Consider the following 22,977-nt stretch of genomic DNA (forward strand, 5'->3'; position numbering starts at 1 on the left):
GCCTGCAGCACCACCAGCAGACAGAGGCTTGGATCTGGTCCCAAGGTCAGAACTCTCTGGACACCCCCTGCCCGGGATGAGGCTGCCCCCACTTTCTGGGGCTCACTCAGCTTCCCCACCTCCTCATCCAGGATACAGGCATCTGCAGGTACCCCACGGCCGTGGGAGATCAGGGAGGATCCTGATCCCAGTGTGTGGGGCAGCAGAAGGGGGAGCAGGAGCCAGAGGACAGGCCCACCAGATGCACACATGGCTCCAGGTTTAGGACACAGGCTCTCGACAGACGCCACTACGGACGTGTCCATCCAGCTGCGTGGACGGATGGACACGGGCAGCTCTGATGGATATGGAGGGTCAGTGGGAGGGAGACAGGACTCCTGCAGCACCACTCTGGACACCCCCACCTCCACCCTCCAGCCCCTCACGCCCGCGTGGAGCCTCTCACACCCACGTGCAGCCCTGGGCTGCAGCCTGCAGCCCACAGCCCTCTCCTCTGGGCTATGTCCTCTCCTCCTTGAAAGCCGCCCTCACCAGTCACTGCACCTGCTCTGTGGCTGTGGTGCCCGCAGCCGCACACCTGTCCTCTGGCATGTCCACCACTGCTTGGCTGACCAGGAGCTGCCCAGCCTCCACGTCTTCCCTTGGTTCCTTGCCCCTCACAGGTCTCAACACCTCAGGTGAAGTCCCCATATCACCTCCTACTGCGTCCTGAACACTCTTTCTTGACAAACAACCTTCTGCGAAGAGGCTGAGATGAGGACAGCTGGGCACAGACCTTCAGTGCCCCCTCCTCATCTCTTGTTCCTTCTGAGACCCTCCTCTCCAGCCACCTCCTCCCTGAGGGCAGTCAGGTCAGCCCCTCTACCCCTGGAGTGTGGGCGACCCTATCTGTGATGGAGCTCCTGCTGCAACCATAGGTGGGGCTGACCTCCACCCCATCTGTGGGGACGGTGAGCCCCATCCAGTCCTTGGGGCCCTGGGGACTCAAAGACCTCCCACCTCGGCCTGGTCCAATTTGTTTTGGCTCTAAGACTCCAGGGTCACTCCTAGGCTCCTCGCGCCTCCTCAGAGTCTCCCACTCCCTGCTCACCTCTGCTTCCAGACTTCTCCCCCTCCACAGAGTGGTCTTCTTGGGATCAGCTCTTCTCACTACAGGGCAGGGGTCCCCAGGGAAGCTCCCGAGAAGTGCTGGCCCCTTGGGCAGAGGCGCAGCGGCCTCATCCCTCCAGGTGCGGATTCCAGTGACTGCCCACAAGGACATGAGGAGCCAAGTCAATTGGCCTCCAGGGGCCCAGAGCACAAAACGAGGAAACACTGGACTCCAGTTTGGGGCGTCACGATAGGCTCCTAGGAATGTCCCATGGCTGTCTCTGAGTGGCCCCTCGAGGGTCTGCCTGGGAAGAGGTTCCACTGACCAAAGACATCAAGGGCGTCTGGCTCTGCACATCTGGATGGCATTGTGTGGTTTCTGGGTCTGAAGCAGTAGGATGGAGACCACCCCAGGCAATGGAGCAACTGCACAGGTGAGGACAGGGGTCATACCAGGAGCCAGAGGGCAGAGTGTGTGCCCGCGAGTGCCCCTCATGAGGTACCAGAGAGGAGCATGTACATGCGTGTGGCTTTACTGCTGGGGAGGGTCTCAGAATTTCCTGGGCAGCTGATCCAGAGTGAGTGTGAGAACTGCAGGGGGCAGGACATTTAGGAAATAGGGGGAAAGGGCCAGAGATGTGGCTGGAAAAGCAGAGGAGGCCAAGGTACAGAGAGCCCTGGCTGCCTGCCCCAGAGAGCAGCCTTCATCCTGCAGGACCCGGAGCCCACTGGCCCACAAGGCTCAACAAAGGCAAAGCTAGCCACATCCCGGAACTCATGTGCAGTGCACCCTGAACTGGGGACTGTGGGCTCTGAGTGGGGGTGCGGGGAGCCGAGTCGAGACACGTCCACCTGCAATCACAGTCAGCTCTGAGCCTCTGCTGGCTCATCGGTAGCTTGGGGGCAGGGGGTGCAGTCCTGGTGTTCACGCTCGGGATGTGTGAGAGGCAGGACGAGGACTCCTCAGAAGGGTCCAGGGTGCAGGCACCATGAGCACTGGCTGAAATGATTTCCCAGGATGACTCGGGGGTGCATGGGTGCAGTGTGGAGTCAGGCTGGGGATGCACACACGGACATGCCTGACAAACAGCAGACACACACACAGCCCATGGCAACCAGGACTTGAAACGTCAAAGGTTGTGGACACTCCCCACTTGGCCACTGTCCGTGACACACTCACTGGATACCTACAGCACATCAGCCATCAGCCCCAGAGAACAGGCAGGAAGGCCCAAGTGTGCTCCACTCCAGGAACTGGCCGCTGACCAGCTACCCCAAACCCAGAGTCCGGGAGCCTCAACATCTATTCAGTTGCTGGCAGAGTCAGGGGCAGGGTGTAGCAGGGGAAGGGGGCAGGTGCCTCTGGGGGAAACCCAGAGAGTCTCGAAGAAAGAAATAGGGCTCAGGCTCAGTTGTAAAGAGAGAAGCAGAAGTCCACAGGGGAGCCCTGCCTCCTGCCACATGGTGAGATGAGGGAGTGACCCACAGGTCAACTCCCCCTGAATTTAGAAGACTGTGGGGCAGCTTCCTTCTCTTCAGAAGAGGGGCTCCAAGACCAGGGCACCCCGGGGTCTGATGAAGCAAACCACGAAGGGTAAGAAAAGGGTTGGGAGTCTGGCCTCACCTCTACCTGCAGGGGGTGGGGTTAGTGCACTGTTTCACCTCCAGGTACAGCAGCGGGAGGCGCTGGGGCAGGGCCTCACTTCCAGGTACAGCATGGGGCAGAGCTGGGGAGGGACCTCACCTCCAGGTACATCGGGGGGCGGGGCGGTGTGGGGGTCTCACCTCCACGTATAGCAGTGGGAATATCCCGATCTTGTCTCTCAGCTTCCCCTCCGCCCAGTTGTCATCCACTCTTCTGATTACGGTCAAGACTTCATCCTGGAAGTGGCCCACGGAGACAAGCCCAGGGACATGCACAAAAACAGACACAGAAACAGAACCAAGAGATCAGTCAGTGTCACTGATGCTAAAGAAAGACTCTGAGTGGTGACTCGTTAGGAGATCTGACATGAAAACTGTTCATCCCCACATCTTCACCCGTGATCGCTTTTCCTCTCTGGTATTGATTTTAGAGGCCAAGACCCTCCGATGGAAGTGTATGGCAATTTACAATCTAGTGAGCACTTTAAAATTCGTGTTCCTAATAATTACTTATGGATAAGATTGTTTTCAATAAATATAAATTCAACTAATCCTTTCTGTGTTTCTACCTCTATCAAAACACAAAATATGACCCAATCCAACTCATTTACTTAGAGTCATGGAAGTCTGAACAACCTGTTAAATTCTTGTCATGCCAGACAGTATCAAGGATACAGGCAGAAGGTGGACAGAGGCAGAGACAGGAGGGTCCTGAAGCAGGGAGACAGGTGGCCAGAGAGGGTGGCCCCACCTAATGCCCACACAGGTGCCCAAAGCTGATAGGATAGTCGAGGGTGGCAGAGGATGAAGAGCAAGGGGATGACCTGCCTAGTGCACCCACAGGTGCAGGGACAGCCAACAAGGTGGGGGGCGGGATGAGGAGTTGAGGGGATGACCAGCAGCAGTGAGCGTCGGGGCCCAGGCTGGTGAGGCCAGGGGAACAGAGGAACCATTCAGGGGCGACCAGGAGAGTCCTGTGCCCACAATGAACTCCACTCAGATTCAGCCAAAGGGTGGCGCCGAGATCCTGCCAATGGTGCAAAGGAAAAGACAATCGCAGGCTTCTAAGTCAGCGCTTTTGCGAAAGCAAAATAAATCAAACAACAAAAAAAGACATTTAATTTTGTGAAATTAAAAAGAAAAAATGCCAGATTAATTTTGGTTAAAAAAAAAAAAACAATATCCACGCTGTTATTTGAGACTGGTCAAGAAATTAGACCCAAAGAAATAAAAGAAAAAAATAGGAAGTACAAATACTGGAAAAAAGACCATACGATTTTCTACCTAGAAAAACAGAGTATCAATTAAAAATTAGAATAAGTAAGAACTTGAGAAAGGCTGCTAATGTTAAAATAAATACATAAAAACCATTGGTTTCCCTATCTACCACCAATAATCAGTTAGAAAATGTGATTAAAATTGGCTGATCATTAAAAAAATAAAGTTGATTCTCTAATTCACTGTATATGCCAAAATTAATTCCATAAGTATTAATGATTTAAATGTTAGGGAAAAGAAAAAAAAACCTTGAAAGTCCAAGAAGAAAATATGAATAGATGTTTAATCTTGAACTGGGGATGGTTAAGAAGTAAATAACAAAGCCTTGGCTAGAGAAAATTTAAATTCTCTACGTTAAAAACAGCAAGAACAAGACAAAAAGGCAAATACTCTAGAAAAATACTTGCAGAGAATTGGAAAGAAAGACTGAATATTCTTGCTACATGAGGACTTAGAGACACAGCAGGAAAAAGAGATAAATACCTTAAAAGGAAAACGGGGCAAGGGCAAATCACATAATTCACAAAAAGGAAGAAAAGCAAACTGCTGTTAAATACATTTTAAAATGTAATAACATTCAAAAAGTACAACTTTAGAGAGGAAAATTCCTTCTCTCCCCTTTGTTCTTTGGGTATCTATCAGATGAGCAGGGATGAACACAAGCCAGCCAGCGTGGTCAGTGTGAAGTCTACAGGCACTTGACCACTGCTGTCAGGGATATAAACTTACGGCAGCAGTTTGGCAAGTCCTATCAAATGTGAGACCCTACATACACACTGACCTGAAAGAACATATCTAGAGCCTCTTTCTTAAGAAGATCAAAGACACGCAAGAAGATTCAGCTCTGAGCATGTTCATTACAGTGTTTGCTCAACTAGAGAAAAACTAGAGACGAATGTACTAAGAGGGTTAGTTCGATAAATCATGGTATGTCCACCAATATAACGCCAGTCACCCAGTGCTGCCTAAGGAGGATGGGAAGGTGGAGAAGCTCACAGTCTGGACGTGCAGCAATTCAGAAGATGGGACCCTAGAAACAGAACCTCTCCTCCCCCACTAAAAAGCCAATTTACAGCAGCACCTTTCATGCGATACATTGTGTCTGAATATCAAAAAGGAAAAGAATCACTAAATGTCCTAAAAGGCAAAAACAGTTTGAAGACAAAGAGCAAGCATCAGAACCAGGCTTAGATATGGAAGGAATGTTGGAATTATCAAACAGGGAATTGAAAACAACCATGATTAATATGCTAAGGGCTCTAATGCATTAGGTAGGCACCATGCAAGAACAGGTAGGCACTGCAAACTGGCAGGTGGTACGTCCAAGAAAGAACTAAAAAGAAATGCTGGAGATCAAAAACACTGCAACAGAAATAATGAGTTTTAGAGGCTTTTTAGTAGATTTAACACAGCTGAGGAGACAGTCTCTGAGCGTAAGGATGTCTCAATAGAAACCTCTCAAACTGAAAAGCAAAGAGAACAAAGACAAAAAAATAAACAAAAACCGATAACAGAATGGAATATCCAAAAATTGTGGGATAACTACAAGAGGTGTAATATACACATAATGGGAATATAGAAAGGAGAAGAAAGAAAAAAGTACACAAAAGAAATATTTGACACAACAATAACTGAGGGTTCTATACCCTGCAAAATAACTCCTTCCTCATAGTGAGGGAGAAATAAAGACTTTCTGAGACAAACAAAAATTGAGGGAATTTGTTGCCAGGAGACCTGCCTTGCAAAAAATGTTTAAAGTTCCTTAGAAGAAAAGCTGCATAGGTCAAAACCTTTGAATCTACATAAAGTAAGAACATTGGAGAAGGAATAAGTGAAGGTAAAAGAAAAAATAACTCACAATAATAACAGCAACAATGAATCTGATTAAGTATACCTATGTACCTACCACATATATGTATATCTATGTATACATAAGTATATATTACATAGTATGTAAGTATATTGGAGAAGGGCATGGCAACCCACTCCAGTATTCTTGCCTGGAGAATCCCGTGGACAGAAGAGCCTGGTGGGCTGAGTGACTAACACACACACAGTTTAAGGATATATATTATGTATATTGATATACATGTTAAATGAATATCAGCAATGACACAAAGGACAAGAGGAAGGAATTAGGAATAGTTTATTATTATATGGTACCCACACTGTATAGTGTTATTTTAAAGTGGACTTGGATTAGTTGTAAATGTGTATTGCAATCTCTAGGGCAACCATTAAAAAAATTGTTTTAAAGGTACAACTGATATGCTAAGACAGGAAAGAAAATGCAATCATATAAATTGCTCAATTAAGACTATAAAAGGCAAAAGAGAGTAGAAAACAAAATAGGAACAAAAATCAAAGACAGCAAGTAGAAAACTAACAAAGGTGGTAAATATTAATCCAACAATATCAACAATCACTTTTAATAGCAATAGTCTAAATGTACAAATTGAAAGAGAATGCCATGGTGGATTAAAAATTAACAAGACCAAACCATATGTTGTCTACAAGAAACCCGCTTTAAATATAAAGATACACATAAATGAAAAATAATGAGATAAGGGAAGATATACCACACTAAAACTATTCAAAAGAAAGCTGCAATAGCTATAAATGAGAAACAATACAAATCACTAATATTAGTAATGAAAGAGGGGACATGACCACAGATACCTTGGGCATTAAAAAGATAATAAAGAAACATTATGAACAAATCTATGCCCACAGATTTAATAAACAAAATGGGCCAGTTTCTTTAAAGACACAATCTGCCGAAATTCACACAAGAAAAATACTAATAGACAATTTGAAGAAGTCTATATCTGTCAAAGAAATTGAATCAATAATTAATAAACTTCCCAAACAGAAAGCACCAGACCCAGATGGGTTCACTCGTGGATTCTACCAACATTTAAGGAAGAAATTATGCCAAATTCTCTAACAATCTCCTTCAGAAGACAGAAGCAGAGGGACTACTTCCTAACTCATTCTATGATGTCAGCATTATAACATACACCTCACTAAAGAAGATACACGGCTGGCACATGAAATGATACTCCACATCATGTGTCATCAGGGATATGCAAATTAAAACAACAGTGACATGCCACTGCACATGATTATTAATAGAATGGCCAAAATCCAGAACAATGGCAACATCAAAAGGACTGTCAAAGGATCAGTGGTCACCAGGAGTTGTGGCGGGGAGAGAGTAGTGACTTGTGCAAGCTTCCTGATGGGAGGGATTGGCTGCGGGGAGAGCAAGGCCGCACTAAGTAAATCTCTAACCCAGTTTTCTGCTGATGGGCGGGACTGTGAGCCCTCTCTACTAGCTGTTTGGCCTGAGGCGGCCTAGTCCTGGAGTCTGCAGTCTCTATGGTGAGACTACTGGCTGGGCTGGGCACGAGCAAATGACCAACTTCCTGATATCACTGAGGCTAGTTCCCCACCACTCTGCTCTGCTCCAACCCAACCCATACCAGGGACACAACCTCCACGAGGAGCACTGAGAGCCAAGTGGCACCACAGAGCCGCCAGCACCAAGTTCTATGGGTCCTGCCAACAGTCACACCTTCTCCCACCACCGACACAGGACCCAGAAAAAGATGCCTGGGTCCTCATCAGGCCTCAGATTTGCTGTCATATTTCACAGCCTAGGGCCGGGGTAGGCATCTGCTCTGCAGCCTCTTGAGAATGTGAAGAAATGCACCCCCTGGAACCCTAGCTGCGCTGGACAGGGCAGGCCCGAGTCCAGGGCACAGTGCACTGCTCACAGGGCTGCTGAGGCCTCCGCGAAGTCAGCTGAGCGGCTACGCAGGGACCTCTGGGCAGCACCACTGAAGCTGCAGACTCTCCAGCCTGGGCCAGGGAGTTGGCATCTCAGGATCTGCTGGCCGTACCTATTCTGTCTCATGCTCAACTCTGCTCTTTTAGGATGGGAGCTGCCAGAGACGCAGGAGGAGAGTGGGTGAAGGGGTCTAGGTGAGGGCCAGCAAGACTAGATGGAAACCGCTGCCAGTGGGCAGGTTGGCCGGAGCCTGGTGCCCCAGTGCTGCCCAGGGTGGAGCAACAAGTGTCCTCTTCCTGATGCCAGGACACCAGTGAAGGGCTGGAGAGTAGGACAAGGTCTGGGCCAATCTGGCCGCATCAAGGATTTTCTGGACAAAAGTTGCTCTGTGACATCTTTCCACCTTCAGACACACAACTCTGCTTCCCTTCCAGGCTCCTCGGCAAGCACTCCTCTCGTGGGTCAGTGGATCCCCTAGGCTACCTCCCTGTTCCAAGCTCAACCAGCATCGAGGGCCAGGGCCTAGAGGCAGAGCTCAGGGTGGTCCTGAGCGGCCTTGAACACACACTGGTCATATGACGAGTGGCCCTCCTTCCTGCTCAGGCTCAGCGGGCAGCACACTGGCAAAGGAGTCAGGCCCCACCTCAAGGGGCTTTAACTGCATTTCTAATTAATTCATCCAATTCTCCCGTGTTTGTAGGGCTTCCCTGTGGCTCAGTGGTAAAGAATCCTCCTGCAATGCAGGAGACACAGGTTCAATTCCTGGGTCTGGAAGATCCTCTGGAGGAGGAAATGGCAATCCACTCCAGCATTCTTGCCTGGAGAATCCTATGGACAGAGGAGCCTGGCGGGCTACAGTCCATACGGTGGCAAAGAGTCGGATACGACTGAGCAATGAAGCATGTATGCACACACTCCTGTCTGTACATGACTCCTGCCAGGGAAAAGCCAAGATGCAGATAGATGAATCTGTTAGGAAGCCCAGGCCTGAGGCTTTTCCCCCCGACCTGCCAGGAGACTGGAGTCTCTGCCTGCACTGAAGTCTCTGCCTGCACTGAAGTCCTGGACACCACAGGGTGGCTGGCTGAGTACACTGTCCCTAACACCCTGTCAAAGGGACATCTCACACACTGAGGGCCTGGCCCACACTCAGAGAGTTCCCACAGCAGCTCCAAGAAGACCAGCCCTGGGGGTTGGACCATTTCCTAAATGTGTTGTGGGGTGGATCATACATGGGGAACCTGCCCTTCCAGGGGCCTCCCAGCTCCTCGGCCCCCTCTCCCTGCAGCCACGTGGTCTCCAAGAGGCAACGAGAGGCAGAGACCAGGGAAGGCCCTTCAGAAACATCTTGAGAGCGTCATGACTGCCCTCAGGACAGAGGATACAAGGGGGCCCAGGCTGCTCACAATGGACACAGTGGCCTTGACCTGGGGGCTGAGGGCTTCCACAACCCCGCAACCCTGCCCAGATGCAGTCACCAGGACGAGATGGGCACAGGGGACCCATCTGGGGACTCAGCTCCGGTGCGTGTGTCTGTGGAGGAGGCCCAGCCTCATGGAGTGTCCTGGGCAAAGGCAGAAAGGACAGGAAGCCGCAGGCGTGGAGGTACGCCCCCGATTGGTGCCTGTTTTGAGGCTGGCTCCCACAATGCTTTTGTTCATTGAATCCTATTAACTCCATTTTATAGTCAGAGGTGAAGTAAATGATTCAAGCGAAAGTAAAAGTGTTAGTTGCTCAGTCGTGTCCAACTCTTTGTGACTCCATGGTCTGTCCCTGGAATTCTCCAGGCAAGAATACTGGAGTGGATTGCCATTCCCTCCTTGAGAGGATCTTCTGGACCCAGGGATTGAACCTGGGTATCCTGCACTGCAAGCCCATCTAGGCTACCAGGGAAGCCCTAAATGACCCAAAGTAAGAGATAAAAGTGAAGATGTCACAATTTGAATCCCATCTCGCTCAGGAGCTGAAACTCTGAATACATTTGATTTCTATCCCCAATCAGAACTTGCTTTGGGATTAATGCTGGGCCAATTCACAAAGCAGAAAATCCCCTCATTGAGGAAGGACCAGTAAACAGGAAGGAAGGAAGACCGTAGGGAAGGTTTGGTGGAGCTGCCAGCAGGAGAGGCATCTGCCGGAGTCAGGACAACAGTGGGGCTTTAAATGGGCTTGGCCGGCTCAGAGCAACCAGCCCAGCCCCACCCTGTCACATGGAGGGCACTGTCACACGGGTGCCAGTCCAGAGGAATGGGCTGGCAGAGCGGGATGATGCTCTGCTGTCACCTTGAGTCTTATCCACACATGCCCAGCTCGTTGGAGTAATTGTGCTTTTTATAGCTGCTCTACCTATAAGAAGTAATTATACATTCTCTTCTTCAATGAAACAAAGACTTTGGCTTTAGAATGACTTTAATTAATGCAATTTTAACAAGACTGTTCAAGAGCTGACATCGAAGGTAAGAATCTTGCTTTGATGCACATGCCTCATGCCTTTTAAAACCTCATCCATCCCACCACAGTGATGTTTTTTAGAGGGAAGTTAGCACCATCTGTGGATTTTACATGCTCCATCTTTCCTTGCTGAGTCCAGAAAGGAACATATCCAAACAGCAAAACACTCCCTGGAGGCAAAACCAAGCTGGTCAGAGCCATGTGGTCACTCAAGGTGGTGAGAGGGAGGCTGTTAGAACCAGTATTCCAGGCCAGTGGAGGGAAGCTCAGGCTGTCATGCAGGGTGGCAGGGATGGGGGCAGAGGGAGTGGCGGCTGGAGGGGAGACAGGAGAACGGGCAGGTGCTCAGGCAAGTAGGCTGTGCCCTAACTTAAGGGGTGTGGAGTGGGTGCTGGTGACACGCCTATGTGAACACGGTGGGGAACACAGCGGGGCCACAGTAAGGTCTTCACCAGGAAGCATGCCCTGCCATCTCCAACTCTCGTCAGTCCATGGACTGAAGAGAAAGAAAGTCCTGGAAGAGCAGCCCGAGGGATGCATGGCCCACCAGCTCCCACACCTCTGCTCCCTAATCCGGGCTCAAAGTCCCGGGAAGACCGGGGACCACCTGTCTCAAAGGCACAGCCCAGGTGCCAGGGCCCTCGTGATGCAAAGTGGCAGCAGCAACACCACAAGGCGAGGCTCAGGGACCTGAGTTCGCACCTTCTCCACGAGACGCTTTAATGCCTCTTTTGAAATACCACACACGTTACCCACTGCCTCGACCAGATACTCCGCACACCTCCTGGGTGACCCACACTGCCCGTCACTCTCAGGAACTGTTCCCTGGATTCCTGCCCTGTCTCCCCAGCCGACGTCAGGCTTGTTGGTACAGCCCAGCTCCCAGCGGGGCTTGACTCGGCACGTTTTGTTGGTTAGCAGCCAGGTGCCCCTCTGTCCTTTGTCCAGTAGGCTCTGGACATCCCCCCGGAGGTGAGGGTACCAGGCAGAGGCTGGCACACGGAGCGTGTGATGGAGGAGGAGGACAGGGAGGCCTCTCCCTTCTCTCATGGGGAGGAGACGCTGGCGGCTCCCACACTGCAGCTGTCCACTCAGGGAGCCTCCTCCACGAAGGTTGTGAGGAGGGCCCACCCCAACCCTGTCAGCCGTGATGGGTCTACGTCCTAACAAGGGCTCAATCCAACCCCCGAGGGGCAGCTCTCTTGATCCTTACAGCACAGAGCACCAGGGCCCAGGGGTCTCAGGGCAGGCTGGACAGGGGAGCTGGGCATGAGGGGAGTGGGCACCAGGGGGTCTGCTGCCTGACCTCACTTGGCAGCCCATGCTCCAACCTCAGAGGGGGATGCCTAATGCTGCGTTCAGGGAAGCTGCAGGGCCGGGTGACAATCATAATGAACACTCTGATGGAAGGGAAGTGGAGAGAGTTAAACGTGAATGAAAAGAGATCATTCACCTTTGGGCTGAACAATGGAATGACCTGCACAGAAGAGGCCAATTTTGCTCAAAGTGGAGCACAGGGTACTCATATCCTTGCACAGTGCTCAGCACCACAGGTAAGCTCAGGTCTGAGCAGAGCAGAGGCTCACAGTGAGCTGGAACCTAGCTCTGTGTTTACAACTGCATGCAGGGAGAGACTGGGGGAGGAGACACAGGACAGGACACAGGAGAGGGGCAGGTCTGTGCAGCCTCTTAGAGCTGTGGCTTTGCTAGACACCCACTGACCGGAAACCCCCTCCACAGTCGGAACCTGTCCACTCTGGCCGGGCATGATAGTAACCACTTGCGTTAGTTACCTTACAATAGGTGATACCAACAGGGAGCTTGGAACCAAGAAGTTACCACCAGCTGGAAGAATTTGGGAGAACATACCAGCCCATAATAAGCTCTACAACCTCCCAGGAACCCTGGTGCTGGAATCCATCTTGGCTGAGACAGGCACACGCCACCAGCAAGGACCCTGAGTCAGACCAAACATAGGCCAAGCAAGATGACTGGCCAGAAACACGCCAGTAACTAACCCCATTACCTTAAAACCAGAGATTGCGAGCCACATGGAGAGTGGCTCTCCTGGGGTCCTGCTGTTCTCTGCCTGAGTGCCCTTCCCAGTTAAGTCTTGTGCTTTTTCAGCACATGTATCACCTTGGACAATTCATTTCTGAGCGTTAGACAAGAGCCCACTCTCAGGCCCTGGAAGAGGCCTCCTTCCTGCAACAGCTTCAACATCAGGAAGACAGGCTTCCAGGGACCCTGGCAGGCAGTTGTGAAGATCAACAACAAATTGATGATGTTTCCAAGGTCCAGGTGCTCTGGCCCTCCCAGCCCTGGACTGGGATGAAGTGAAGAAGCCAGGAAGCAGGGATGTTCACAAGCCCTGACCCTCCTACCTCTGCACATTGACACTGCACCCTCAAGGCTGGGAGGCTGGAAGCCAGGCCCCTCCATGTCTCACTTGGTCCCCAAGACAGTTCAGTTCAGTTCAGTCACTCAGTCATGTCCGACTCTTTGCGACCCTATGGACTGCAGCACACCAGGCTTCCCTGTCCATCACTAACTCCCAAAGCTTGCTCAAGCTCATGTCCACTGAGTCAGTGATGCCATCCAACCATCTCATCCTCTGTTGTCCCCTTCTCCTCCTGCCTTCAATCTTTCCCAGCATTAGGGTCTTTTCTAATGAGTCAGTTCTTCGTATCAGGTGGCCAAAGTATTGGAGCTTCAGCTTCATCATCAGTCCTTCCAAAGAACACCCAGAACTGATCTTCTTTAGGATGGAGTGGTTGGATCTCCTTGCAGTCCAAGGGACTCTCAAGAGTCTTCTCCAACACCACAGCTCAAAAGCATCAATTCTTTGGTGCTCAGCTTTCTTTATAGTCTGGCTCTCACATCCACACATGACTACTGGAAACTCCATAGCTTTGACTAGATGGACGTTTGTTGACAAATTAATGTCTCTGCTTTTTACTTCGCTGTCTAGGATGGTCATAACTTTCCTTCCAAGGAGTGTCTTTTAATTTCATGGCTGCAGTCACCATCTGCAGTGATTTTGGACCCCCCAAAATAAAGTCTCTCACTGTTTCCATTGTCTCCGCATCTATTTGCCATGAAGTGATGGGACTGGATGCCATGATCTTAGATTTCTGAGTGTTGAGTTTTAAGCCAACTTTTCCACTCTCCTCTTTCACTTTCATCAAGAGGCTCTTCAGTTCCTCTTTGCTTTCTGCCATAAGGGTGTTGTCATCTGCATATCTGAGGTTATTGATATTTCTCCTGGCAATCTTGATTCCAGCTTGTGCTTCATCCAGCTGGCCATTTCACATGATGCACTCTGCATAGAAGTTAAATAAGCAGGGTGACAATATACAGCCTTGACGTACTCCTTTCCCAATTTGGAACCAGTCTGTTGTTCCATGTCCGCTTCTAACTGTTGCTTCTTGACCTGCATACGGATTTCTCAGGAGGCAGATTAGGTGGTCTGGTATTCCCATCTCTTTCAGTATTTTCCACAGTTTGTGGTGATCCCCACAGTCAAAGGCTTTGGCATAGTCAATAAAGCAGAAATAAATGTTTTTCTGGAACTCTTGTTTTTTGATGATCCAACAGATGTTGGCAATTTGATCTCTGGTTTCTCTGCCTTTTCTAAATCCAGCTTGAACATCTGGAAGTTCATGGTTCAGGTACTGTTGAGGCTTGGCTTGGAGAATTTTGAGCATTACTTTAATAGCATGTGAGATGAGTACAATTGTGCAGTAGTTTGAACATTCTTTGGCATTGCCTTTCTTTGGGATTGGAATGAAAACTGACCTTTTCCAGTCCTGTGGCCACTGCTGAGTTTTCCAAATTTCTGGCATGGTGAGTACAGCATTTTCACAGCATTATCTTTTAGGATTTGAAATAGCTCAACTGGAATTCCATCACCTCCACCAACTTTGTTCGTAGTGATGCTTCCTAAGGCCCACTTGACTTCGCATTCCAGGTTGTCCCCAGGACAAGCACGCAGGAAATATGGCTGGTTTGCCACTGACTGGGTCCCGAGGTCTCAGTGGAGCCTCATATGGCCCAAACACACGCATCCATCCCTAGACCCTCCAAGAAGGGCCAGGCCGTGCTGGTTTCTGGGCCCAGCTCCCACTCCAGGATCTGATAGGGGTCTCTGCCAAGGTCTCCCCAGCAAGTTCCCTCCAAGGGCCCATGAGCCCTGCACACTCATGACCTGGGTAACAGGGGTCCTGCCCCCACTACCAGAGAGTACCTATCAGTTGGGCTGGGTGCCCCCTCTTCCACCTGGCAGACCCTCAGTAAGAAGAAACCACTGCTGTCTCCAACGTGGCAGGGCCAGGATTCACATGCTCACCCAGGCTCCTGGCTGGGGCTGTGGTCGGGGGATGGCTGCATTCGAACCCAACTTACCTTGCTGAAGCTCAGACAGTCTTTGTCCTGGTCTCTGTCCTTCATCTCGAAATCATAGAGCGCTTTGCCCTGGGGCGGGGCCGGGGGCAGCGGCCGCACGCTCTGGACGAAGCCAGCAGGCAGGAGGCCATGGTACCAGAGCTCGTCAGTCCGGCGCTGCAGGACGACAGCGTCCCCTTCACCACACCTGAGTTCCCCAGGCTCTGTCCCCTCGAGGTTGAGCAGGGCTTTGCCGGCAGTTGGTGGGGGAGGGCCCTGGAAACAGAACATGCGTTACTCAGTGGCTGCCTGGCCAGTGCCTGACCTGCAGGGCCCCCAAGTCTCAGAGCCCAGGAGCGGGGATACCTCTGAGGAATACAGGGTACTCACAGCCCACCAGGTACGCACAGCCCTTGGCACAACAGCCTAACTAGACTCATCCCAGAAATATGGGCCACGCCCTGCTGGACGGGGTCTGCAGAGGGTCCCCAGATATGCCCCAGGCCTCCCTGAGGGCTGCCACGCACTGAGCTGGAAGGATGCTGAGGAGGAGCTGGGAGACCTTCATGCAGACTCTGAGAGGGATAGGGCCCCTACCCGAGCTCTGGCTCCAGAATGCTTTGCCCACTACCGTGTTGCTGACTGATCATCCCCTGGGTGCCACCCCCCGCTGCATTCCCGGCCATCACCATTCCACAGGACGGTGACTCAGAACGTGTGTCTGGGGGGTTTCAAGCTGAAAGGACAGACTTGCTGGACTGTTTCACACCCTCCTACATCACCACTGCAGGGCCTGCGGGCACGGGCTCCAGGCCAACCAGGGGGAAAGGCACCCCTAGGGCTGAGAGTGCTAATGAGGGGTCCTGGCCACCCCGCCACTCCCCATCTTGCCTGCCACGGCCCCTGGCTTCTGGAGGTCATGGTGGCCTCATCCAAAAGAGCCTGAGGCAGGTCCTTTTTAGGTCATGGGACGCCCCTGTCCTCCTGTCAACGGTCATCCAGCCCACTGCCCGTCTGATCTGCCATCTGGCCTTGAGCCACTCTTGGGCCCCCTGCTCTTGGGTAACATGGGTCCACTGAGCCCCACACCTCACCCCTGGGGCAACTGCCAACTAACCCCCGGGCTGGTTTGTGAAGGCCAGGGCACCTGAATTTCTCTCCTGCTTCTCTGCAGTGGCCAGTTCCCATGCGTCCCAGCCTCTGAGCGAGGGAAAGACAGAGGCCAGATGCCTCTGGAGCAGGGGCAGGAGCAGGCCTACCAGATGGCTCAGGCTCCTGCCACAGCCTCAGGCAGTCACGCCCATCTGGAGGTCCGAGTGCTGGGCCGGGAGCAAGCACACAACCTTACCAGCTCCAGCCACACCTGCTGAGGTGGCCACTCTGCTGTTTGGTCCTGTCAGTGGACCGGGAGGTGGCAAGAGGAGGCAGACGAGGGGAGCAGGATTGGGAGACAGGGAGACACCCACCTCACTAATCCCCTCCCACCCCTCAGACTGCCAAGACCGGCATCTCCTGCAGAACTGAGAGGAGGGGCCACCTTGAGCTTTGTGGTGGGGAGGGGGAGGTGCACTCCTGGGGGTGAAGAAAAGAAGTCAGTTGGTGCTAGGGGGCAGCTGCTGTGGGAACCTGAGCCTTTCCTCCCGGCAATGCTTGGAGCTGGTGGGTCTCGCACCTCCAGCCTCTCACCCTCTCATGCTTGATGAGATGAACGAATGAGTCCATAATGAGGTCCTGGCAGGTGGACGCAGGGCCAAGAAAAGACTCTGCAGACGTCACAGCGGTAGCCAGAGGATCCCAGAGACCAGCCCCGGGCCCAACCTGAGGAAGCCCGAGGGGGTCTCTGTAGCCTGTCCCTCTAAGCACCCCTTGGAGGAACGGCTGAGTTGAACACTGCTGCCAAGTTCCACTCCACACGCTCAAGACACCCGGGAAACAAGATGAAAGGGGAGTGAGAGGGACACACAACTGGGGTGCCTACACCGATTAACACAGCCACCCTGTGGGGCATCTGTGATAATGAAGACAGATGACGTCAGGCTCACGGCTCAGGACTCAGATGTGGAGGAGCTGCGGGATGTCACCCAGGCACGGCAGCCCCAGCTCTGTCTTCACTGGGATCGACATATAGGTGAGCTTTGCAGACGCACTGCTTGCACTCGGCTGCCCATAAGGCCCCCGAGAGACCTTCCCACACCCAGGTCTCACTGTCTAACCCCCGGAAAGACAGAGTGAAGAGTGTGGACAAAGAACTCATTCAGTCTTCAGACTCCAGGGACTCGCAGGTTCTCCCTCCACGCTGCTCCCCAGGGGGCACGTGTTACCAGTGTGGGGGCCCCCAGGACAGGCACCACCTGCTTCTACATTCGAGGCTACATCCCCGACCCTGGCCTGGTTCAGGTCACATGCTCAAAACACCTACCAAATGGCTGGCGCTGTGGGCCACCAAGACAATCTTCGGACTACAGTTGGCTTAAGGGCCTTGGGCTGGAAGGACTTCTCCCAGGATGGGAGGTCAAGAGTTGACACAGCTCTAAACCTTGTTACCACTGGCCGGGCCCAGATGACTGGAAATCCCCGTGGTCACTCAAAGAGGAGCCAGGCCAAGCAAGGGCTAGGAGCTGCAGACACAGGGCCTGCCTCCTGGGAGAGACACACCCTGGTGAGTTCCCTGGACAGCGGGTGGGCCCCAAGGGGAGAGCACGCAGCCTCAAACCAGTCAAGTGTCTCAGGGTCTCAGAAGTCAGCAGTGACGGCCAATTGTCCCCCAAGTCCACCTGCTCCTCCTGTCAGGAAGAATATTTCAAGTTTCAACTGGCGCCAAGCTCACCACTTAAGAACTTCACCTCCCAGCCCTGCTCGAGGGGAGCCCTGGCCACACGCCAAGATTCCAGTCAATGAAGGCAAGTGAGAGGGACTTGAGCCAGTTCTGGGCCGAGCTGCATTTTGCAATGACATTTAGGAGGAAATTCCATTTCTAGTCCCTCGCCTCCCAACACTTACCCAGCACCTCCCTCCCTGGGGGCGTAGCGGGGGTTGCTGCGTTTTCCACAAAGATGATACTCCAAGCAAAGGAGGAAAGGACCAGGTCCTCACGTTGGGGAGCAGGGCCCAGATGTCACGTGAAAAAAAGGAAACTGTATCCTGATTGAGCTGCCATGTTTTGAGATCTTCTCGGCAGCAGGTTAGCCTGTATCCTGCCTGGGTCTGAGGTGGGACTTACAATTTCTTTGCTCATAAGCAGTTTTAAGTCAAAGCGCTTAACATCGCCATGGAGGTCATCACACACACACTTTCCTTCCAACATGGACACTCAGATTTAGAATTACCTGAAAAGGCACATGTTACTAATGTATTTAACCAGAAAATCCCTGTCTCCTAGTCTACAAATTTCATCTGTAACGAAGCTGTCACTATATCACACTAGAGCTGGGAGGTTCTCGGGTTTCACTTTTATTGTAGGTTAAAATTTAAGCTCCTTCTTCTCTTTTTCTTATTAAAAGCTTCCTTTGGATCCTGGCTGTTTCTTCCTCTCTTTTATTTTGATGGTTGTTTCCTTCTTCATGTTTGGACACTTGTTTCTCCAAGAACTTACGGGATACCATGATACACCAGGTCCTGAAGCAGGCTCTGTGCCTCTGGGGAGTGAAACATCCCTTACCCTGAAGGTCATGAGAGCTTGCAACTAAAGACAAGTGCACAACATGTCCCCAGGCAGGTGGAGTGAGGACAACCCCAGGTTTGCAGTGCAAACACTGGGCTCCAGGCATGGACTTTTCTTCCCCACGCACCTCTATCGGGGCAGGGGTGCTCTGTAATGTGCAGTTCCCAAGGAAAGCCCAAGCTCTTCTGACAAGTATGAAAAGGTGAGGTAGAAGGTCAAGGTGAGTGCGGCCAAGGTCAGAGATGAGACTCTACTCACCCCGGGGGAGCAGGGCACCTGTTACACTGGGGAGCAGCCCCACCAAGCACGTGGGGAGCAGGCTCTGCACTCAGGCCTGGCTCACACACCAGGTCATCAAATCCACCCTCCCACATTCCCCAGGAACCTGAAGAGGATAGAACTGGTGGTACATAAGGAGCTTCTTATCTCTTAATGGAGAACCCTCTATGAAAAAATTCTCACGGACCGCTGACTGAGGCAAACAAGTGTTTCAGGAGCCTGGATGCTGTCCTAGAAAAGGCAAATGCTTTTAAGCACAGAAAACGGCCAATAAGGAGCCCAGCTCTCCAGCAGGAACACAGGTCAGAGAGTACAGTGAGGACACCGGCTGGCCTGACACCTGCACACATTGGCTCTAAATTGCATCTGACAGAAGTGATACCAGAGAAGTAGAACCCTGTGTGACACCCCCTCTCCCTCCTGCATCTCTGTGGGCACTGGCTCAGGGCCCCTTTGATTCTAGGGGACACTCTATCCTGACTCACAGTCACTGTCACCCCTTCACAGTGAGGACTGGCTCCTTCCTCCTGAGCACTGGGCTGCACCCCTTTCCACCCACCAGACACTCACATCAACCCTATGAGGCTGGCCTTATGTCATTGCCACTTTGCAGACAGGGAGCTAAAGCCCAGTGAAGTTCAGTAACGCGTCTGGGTCCCAGAGGTGGCAGAGGGGTAGACTGTCCTCTGGAGCCCAGCATATACCCACCGCTCACGCTGCTCCTGATAACATGACCACTTATCTAGCTGTAGACCCTGAGCCATGCCTGCCAGGCAACTTGATTACTGCTCACAGGAACCGTGAGAAGTAGGAAACAGTCATTACTACCACTTGACAAGTGAGAAAAACTAAGAGGCAAATCAGCTCCTAGATGTCGTGAGGCTGGTAAGAGGGGGCCAGCCCTCTTCTCTTAGCCACCACCCAAACTGGAGAGGTGAGGGGCCCTGACAATTCTCTGTTTAGTGCAGAAGGAAAAGGGAAGGTGGATTGTTGACCATTAGGCTGGGAGGGTCCAGACTTGTGTTGCATTTATCCAGTTTGGAGAATTGTTCATTTGTCCACTCTCGGGGAAAACAAGCAAACAGCAGACTGACTCTGAGAAGCTCCTAGTCATATTCTGGACAGTGGTTACCACATAAGCATATGACCAAGCCCCTAGAGGGTCTGTTTGGTGGTGTGTGCCCCAGTGCTCCCCTAGGAAATGAGGGGCTAGCTGCCTGAAACTCCCCAACAACCCCAGGTCTGTTGTGGCCTCAATCCAGGGATGCTCAGCCAGTCATATGTCCCCACGTTCCACCCGGGATCCTGCGGGAAGGTGACTCACCAGAGCCTGCTTTAGAGGGAGGGGCTTTGTGCTGGGATCTCCAGCCACATATGAAATCTCCAGCCTCGTATGAAAGGGTGTCTAGGTATCTGGGCAACAGGAAGGAAAGCAGAGGCTTCTCATTGGCTCTGTCCCTTCTCAGGAATGAGAGGCAGATGGCTTCTTTCAGGCCCTTATTTTAGCCTTCACTAACACCACCTTATTTTAAATACTTTAGAAAACATCATTGTTTCAATGCTACCAAAAAAGAGCTGGATCATAAACAAGGCTGAACGCCAAAGAACTGATGGTGCTGGAGAAGACTCCCAAGAGTCCCTTGGACTGCAAGATCAAACCAGTCAATCCTAAAGGAAATCAGTCCTGAATATTCTTTAGAAGGACTGATGTTGAAGCTGAAGCTCCAATACTTTGGCCACCTGATGGGAAGAACTGACTCATTAGAAAAGACCCTAATGCTGGGAAAGATTGAAGGCAGGAGGAGAAGGGGACAACAGAGGATGAGATGGTTGGATGGCATCACCGACTCAATGGACATGAGTTTGAGCAAACTCCGGGAGATGGTGAAGGACAGGGAGGCCTAATGTGCTGCAGTCCATGAGGTTGCAAACAGTTGAACACAACTTAGTGACTAAACAACAACAGCAAGGGAAAAATAAGGTATTTATAAATATCCAGGTTAAAAAATAATCAGTTGCCTTAGGAATCCAGCTCCGAAGACCAGAAGGGAGACCACTGTTAGAGCAGATCCCAGGCCCTGGAGGGGTCAGGGGTGACGAGGCATCAGCACGTTTAAGGGCCTGGCTGTGCAGGACATGATGTGTCCTCTCAGCTTGTCCACATCACATGACAGGCAACATACACACTGGCGAGCTCTATGGGCACAAAGACCTTCAAGACATTTCATGTTTTGATGTTATTTGGCACCATCACTACAAGATGGAAAGGGGGGACTTCCGGGGGGACTTGGCTTTGCTCCAAACATGCTCCACGTACCGGAGAACCAGCCAGCTGTGTGCCGTTGTGCCCACGGGAAGTCCCTTCTCGCCTTCACACTCTCATGTGATTTCAGAGTGGACGTAGGCAGACCCTAAGGTGTCTGCCCAGGGCCAGGGCCATACCCGGCTGCTCCACCCAGCCAGGCTCGGCCGCACTTCCCTCCCACGGCACAGGCCGCCACACAGCCCAGCCCCACGCTGATAGCAGAGGCGGGTGCACAAAGGCCGCCCTTGCCTTCTGTCAGAGGCCACACTGAGGCCTGGCTTGACTGTTCATTCCCCCATCAGAACAGCTCAGAGGAACCCAGTGGTTGCAGATCATTTATCACTCATGGCAAGAAATGTCTCAATGCATTTGTGAGAACATGATTAACATACTGTGTAAATTTAAGAGCGTGGTATGCCTCTCCACCCACACAGGCAACGAGCGGCTGCCTGTGGACCTTAGTCTGTGAGACCTGCCCAGCAGGGATGCTGATGCCCCCACCTCCTTCCCGACAGATAAAGCTGGTCCTGCCCACCAGTCCTGCCCACCATGGGCAGCCCAGCCTGCTCAGAGCAGCAGGGAAGTTAAGAAGGTGTCCTGACATGACTGAAGGCACAAAGCCTTCTGAGCAGAGGGGAGCCTGGGGCCCTGCACGCGGGGGTGGGGAGGCTCTGTCTCATTCCCACACAGCCCTGAGAGCAGGCAGGGTCAGAGGTAGCATGAAGCAACTTGGAGGGGCGGCCCTTGGTCAGAGCTGAGCTGTTGGCAAGAGGGAGGCAGCCCTGGCCAGACACTAGGCCTTCACAGCATCTGCCACAAGGCCGGCCTCGGTGGCCAAGGGCGTGAGCGCCTGTAAGACAGGGCCCGAGGACCCAGCAGGCTCAGCCCACAGAGGCACAGAGGCCAGGGCGGGCAGGACTCGGGCAGGCTGAGGGGGCTATAGGCCATAGGCCTCTGGGTACAGAGCCTCTGCTGCTGCCCTTACAGTCAGCCTCAGCCACTACAGGCCACACCAAAGCGCCCGGAGGACAGCAGACTGAACTGTCTTCTCACTGTGGCTGGAGGGAAGGTCACCATCTTGGACCCACCACCGGCTCGCAGGCGCCCGAGGCTCAGTGTGGACGGGCTCAGCCCCAGTCCTGCGTAGGCCCAGATCACCACAAGGCCATAGGGAGGGCCGGGGAGCTGCAGCCCCTTCCGGAGTCTTAACAAAAGACTCTTCAGAACTGTTAGTAGTATTTGGTCTTCTGCTGCATGTACACTGGCCACCTAACATGGGCCAGACACATTCTAGGAACGGCTATTATGACAGATTTTATTTTCTTGGGCTCCAAAATCACTGCAGACAGTGACTGAAGTAATAAAATTAAATGATGCTTGTTCCTTGGAAGAAAAGCTATGACAAACCTAGACAGCATATTAAAAAGCAGAGGCATCACTTTGCTGACAAAGGTCCATCTAATCAAAGCTATGGGTTTTCCAGCGGTCATGTATGGATGTGAGAGTTGGACTATAAAGAAAGTTGAGCGCTGAAGAATTGATGCTTTTGAACTGTGGTGTTGGAGAAGACTCTTGAGAGTCCCTTGGACTGCAAGGAGATCCAACCAGTCCATCCTAAAGGAAATCAATCCTGAATGTTCATTGGAAGGATTGATGTTGAAGCTGAAACTCCAATACTTTGGCCACCTGATGAGAAGAACTGAGTCATTTGAAAAGACCCTGATGCTGAGAAAGATTGAAGGCAGGAGGAGAAGGGGACGACAGAGGATGAGATGGTTGATGGTATCATCGACTCAATGGACAAGAATTTGGGCAAACTCTAGGAGATACTGAAGGACAGGGAAGCCTGGTTTGCTGCAGTCCATGGGGTCACAGAGTCGCACACAACTTAGCAGCTGAACAACAACAATACATCAGAAACAAAGTGGACAGAAAATGCTCCTGCCCTGAGGGGCCACACATCTTGGCATATCTCAGAAGTGGGGAGAGATGTACAAAATAAGCTATCCATACACGCAGCATGCTGAAGACAGAGAGCCCTGGACAAAGAGCAAGGCAAGAGAGTCTAAGAGTCAGTGGGTGGAGGCTTCACAG

General features: G+C 51.8%; 1 protein-coding gene across 1 annotated transcript in view; it reads right to left on the reverse strand.

The window, feature by feature from the left end:
- Window positions 1–22,977, reverse strand: part of SH3RF3 (SH3 domain containing ring finger 3) — a 160,410-nt gene that overhangs the window by 66,445 nt on the left and 70,988 nt on the right. Inside the window, exons 2-3 of the mRNA XM_052648940.1 lie at window positions 14,660–14,914; window positions 2,875–2,970 (exon numbers count right to left, since the gene is read on the reverse strand). Coding sequence (XP_052504900.1) covers window positions 2,875–2,970; window positions 14,660–14,914 — 351 coding nt within the window. The remainder of the gene's footprint in view (window positions 1–2,874; window positions 2,971–14,659; window positions 14,915–22,977) is intronic.

The sequence above is a fragment of the Budorcas taxicolor genome, chromosome 11 (assembly GCF_023091745.1).
Source record: "Budorcas taxicolor isolate Tak-1 chromosome 11, Takin1.1, whole genome shotgun sequence".
Taxonomy (NCBI): Eukaryota; Metazoa; Chordata; class Mammalia; order Artiodactyla; family Bovidae; genus Budorcas; species Budorcas taxicolor.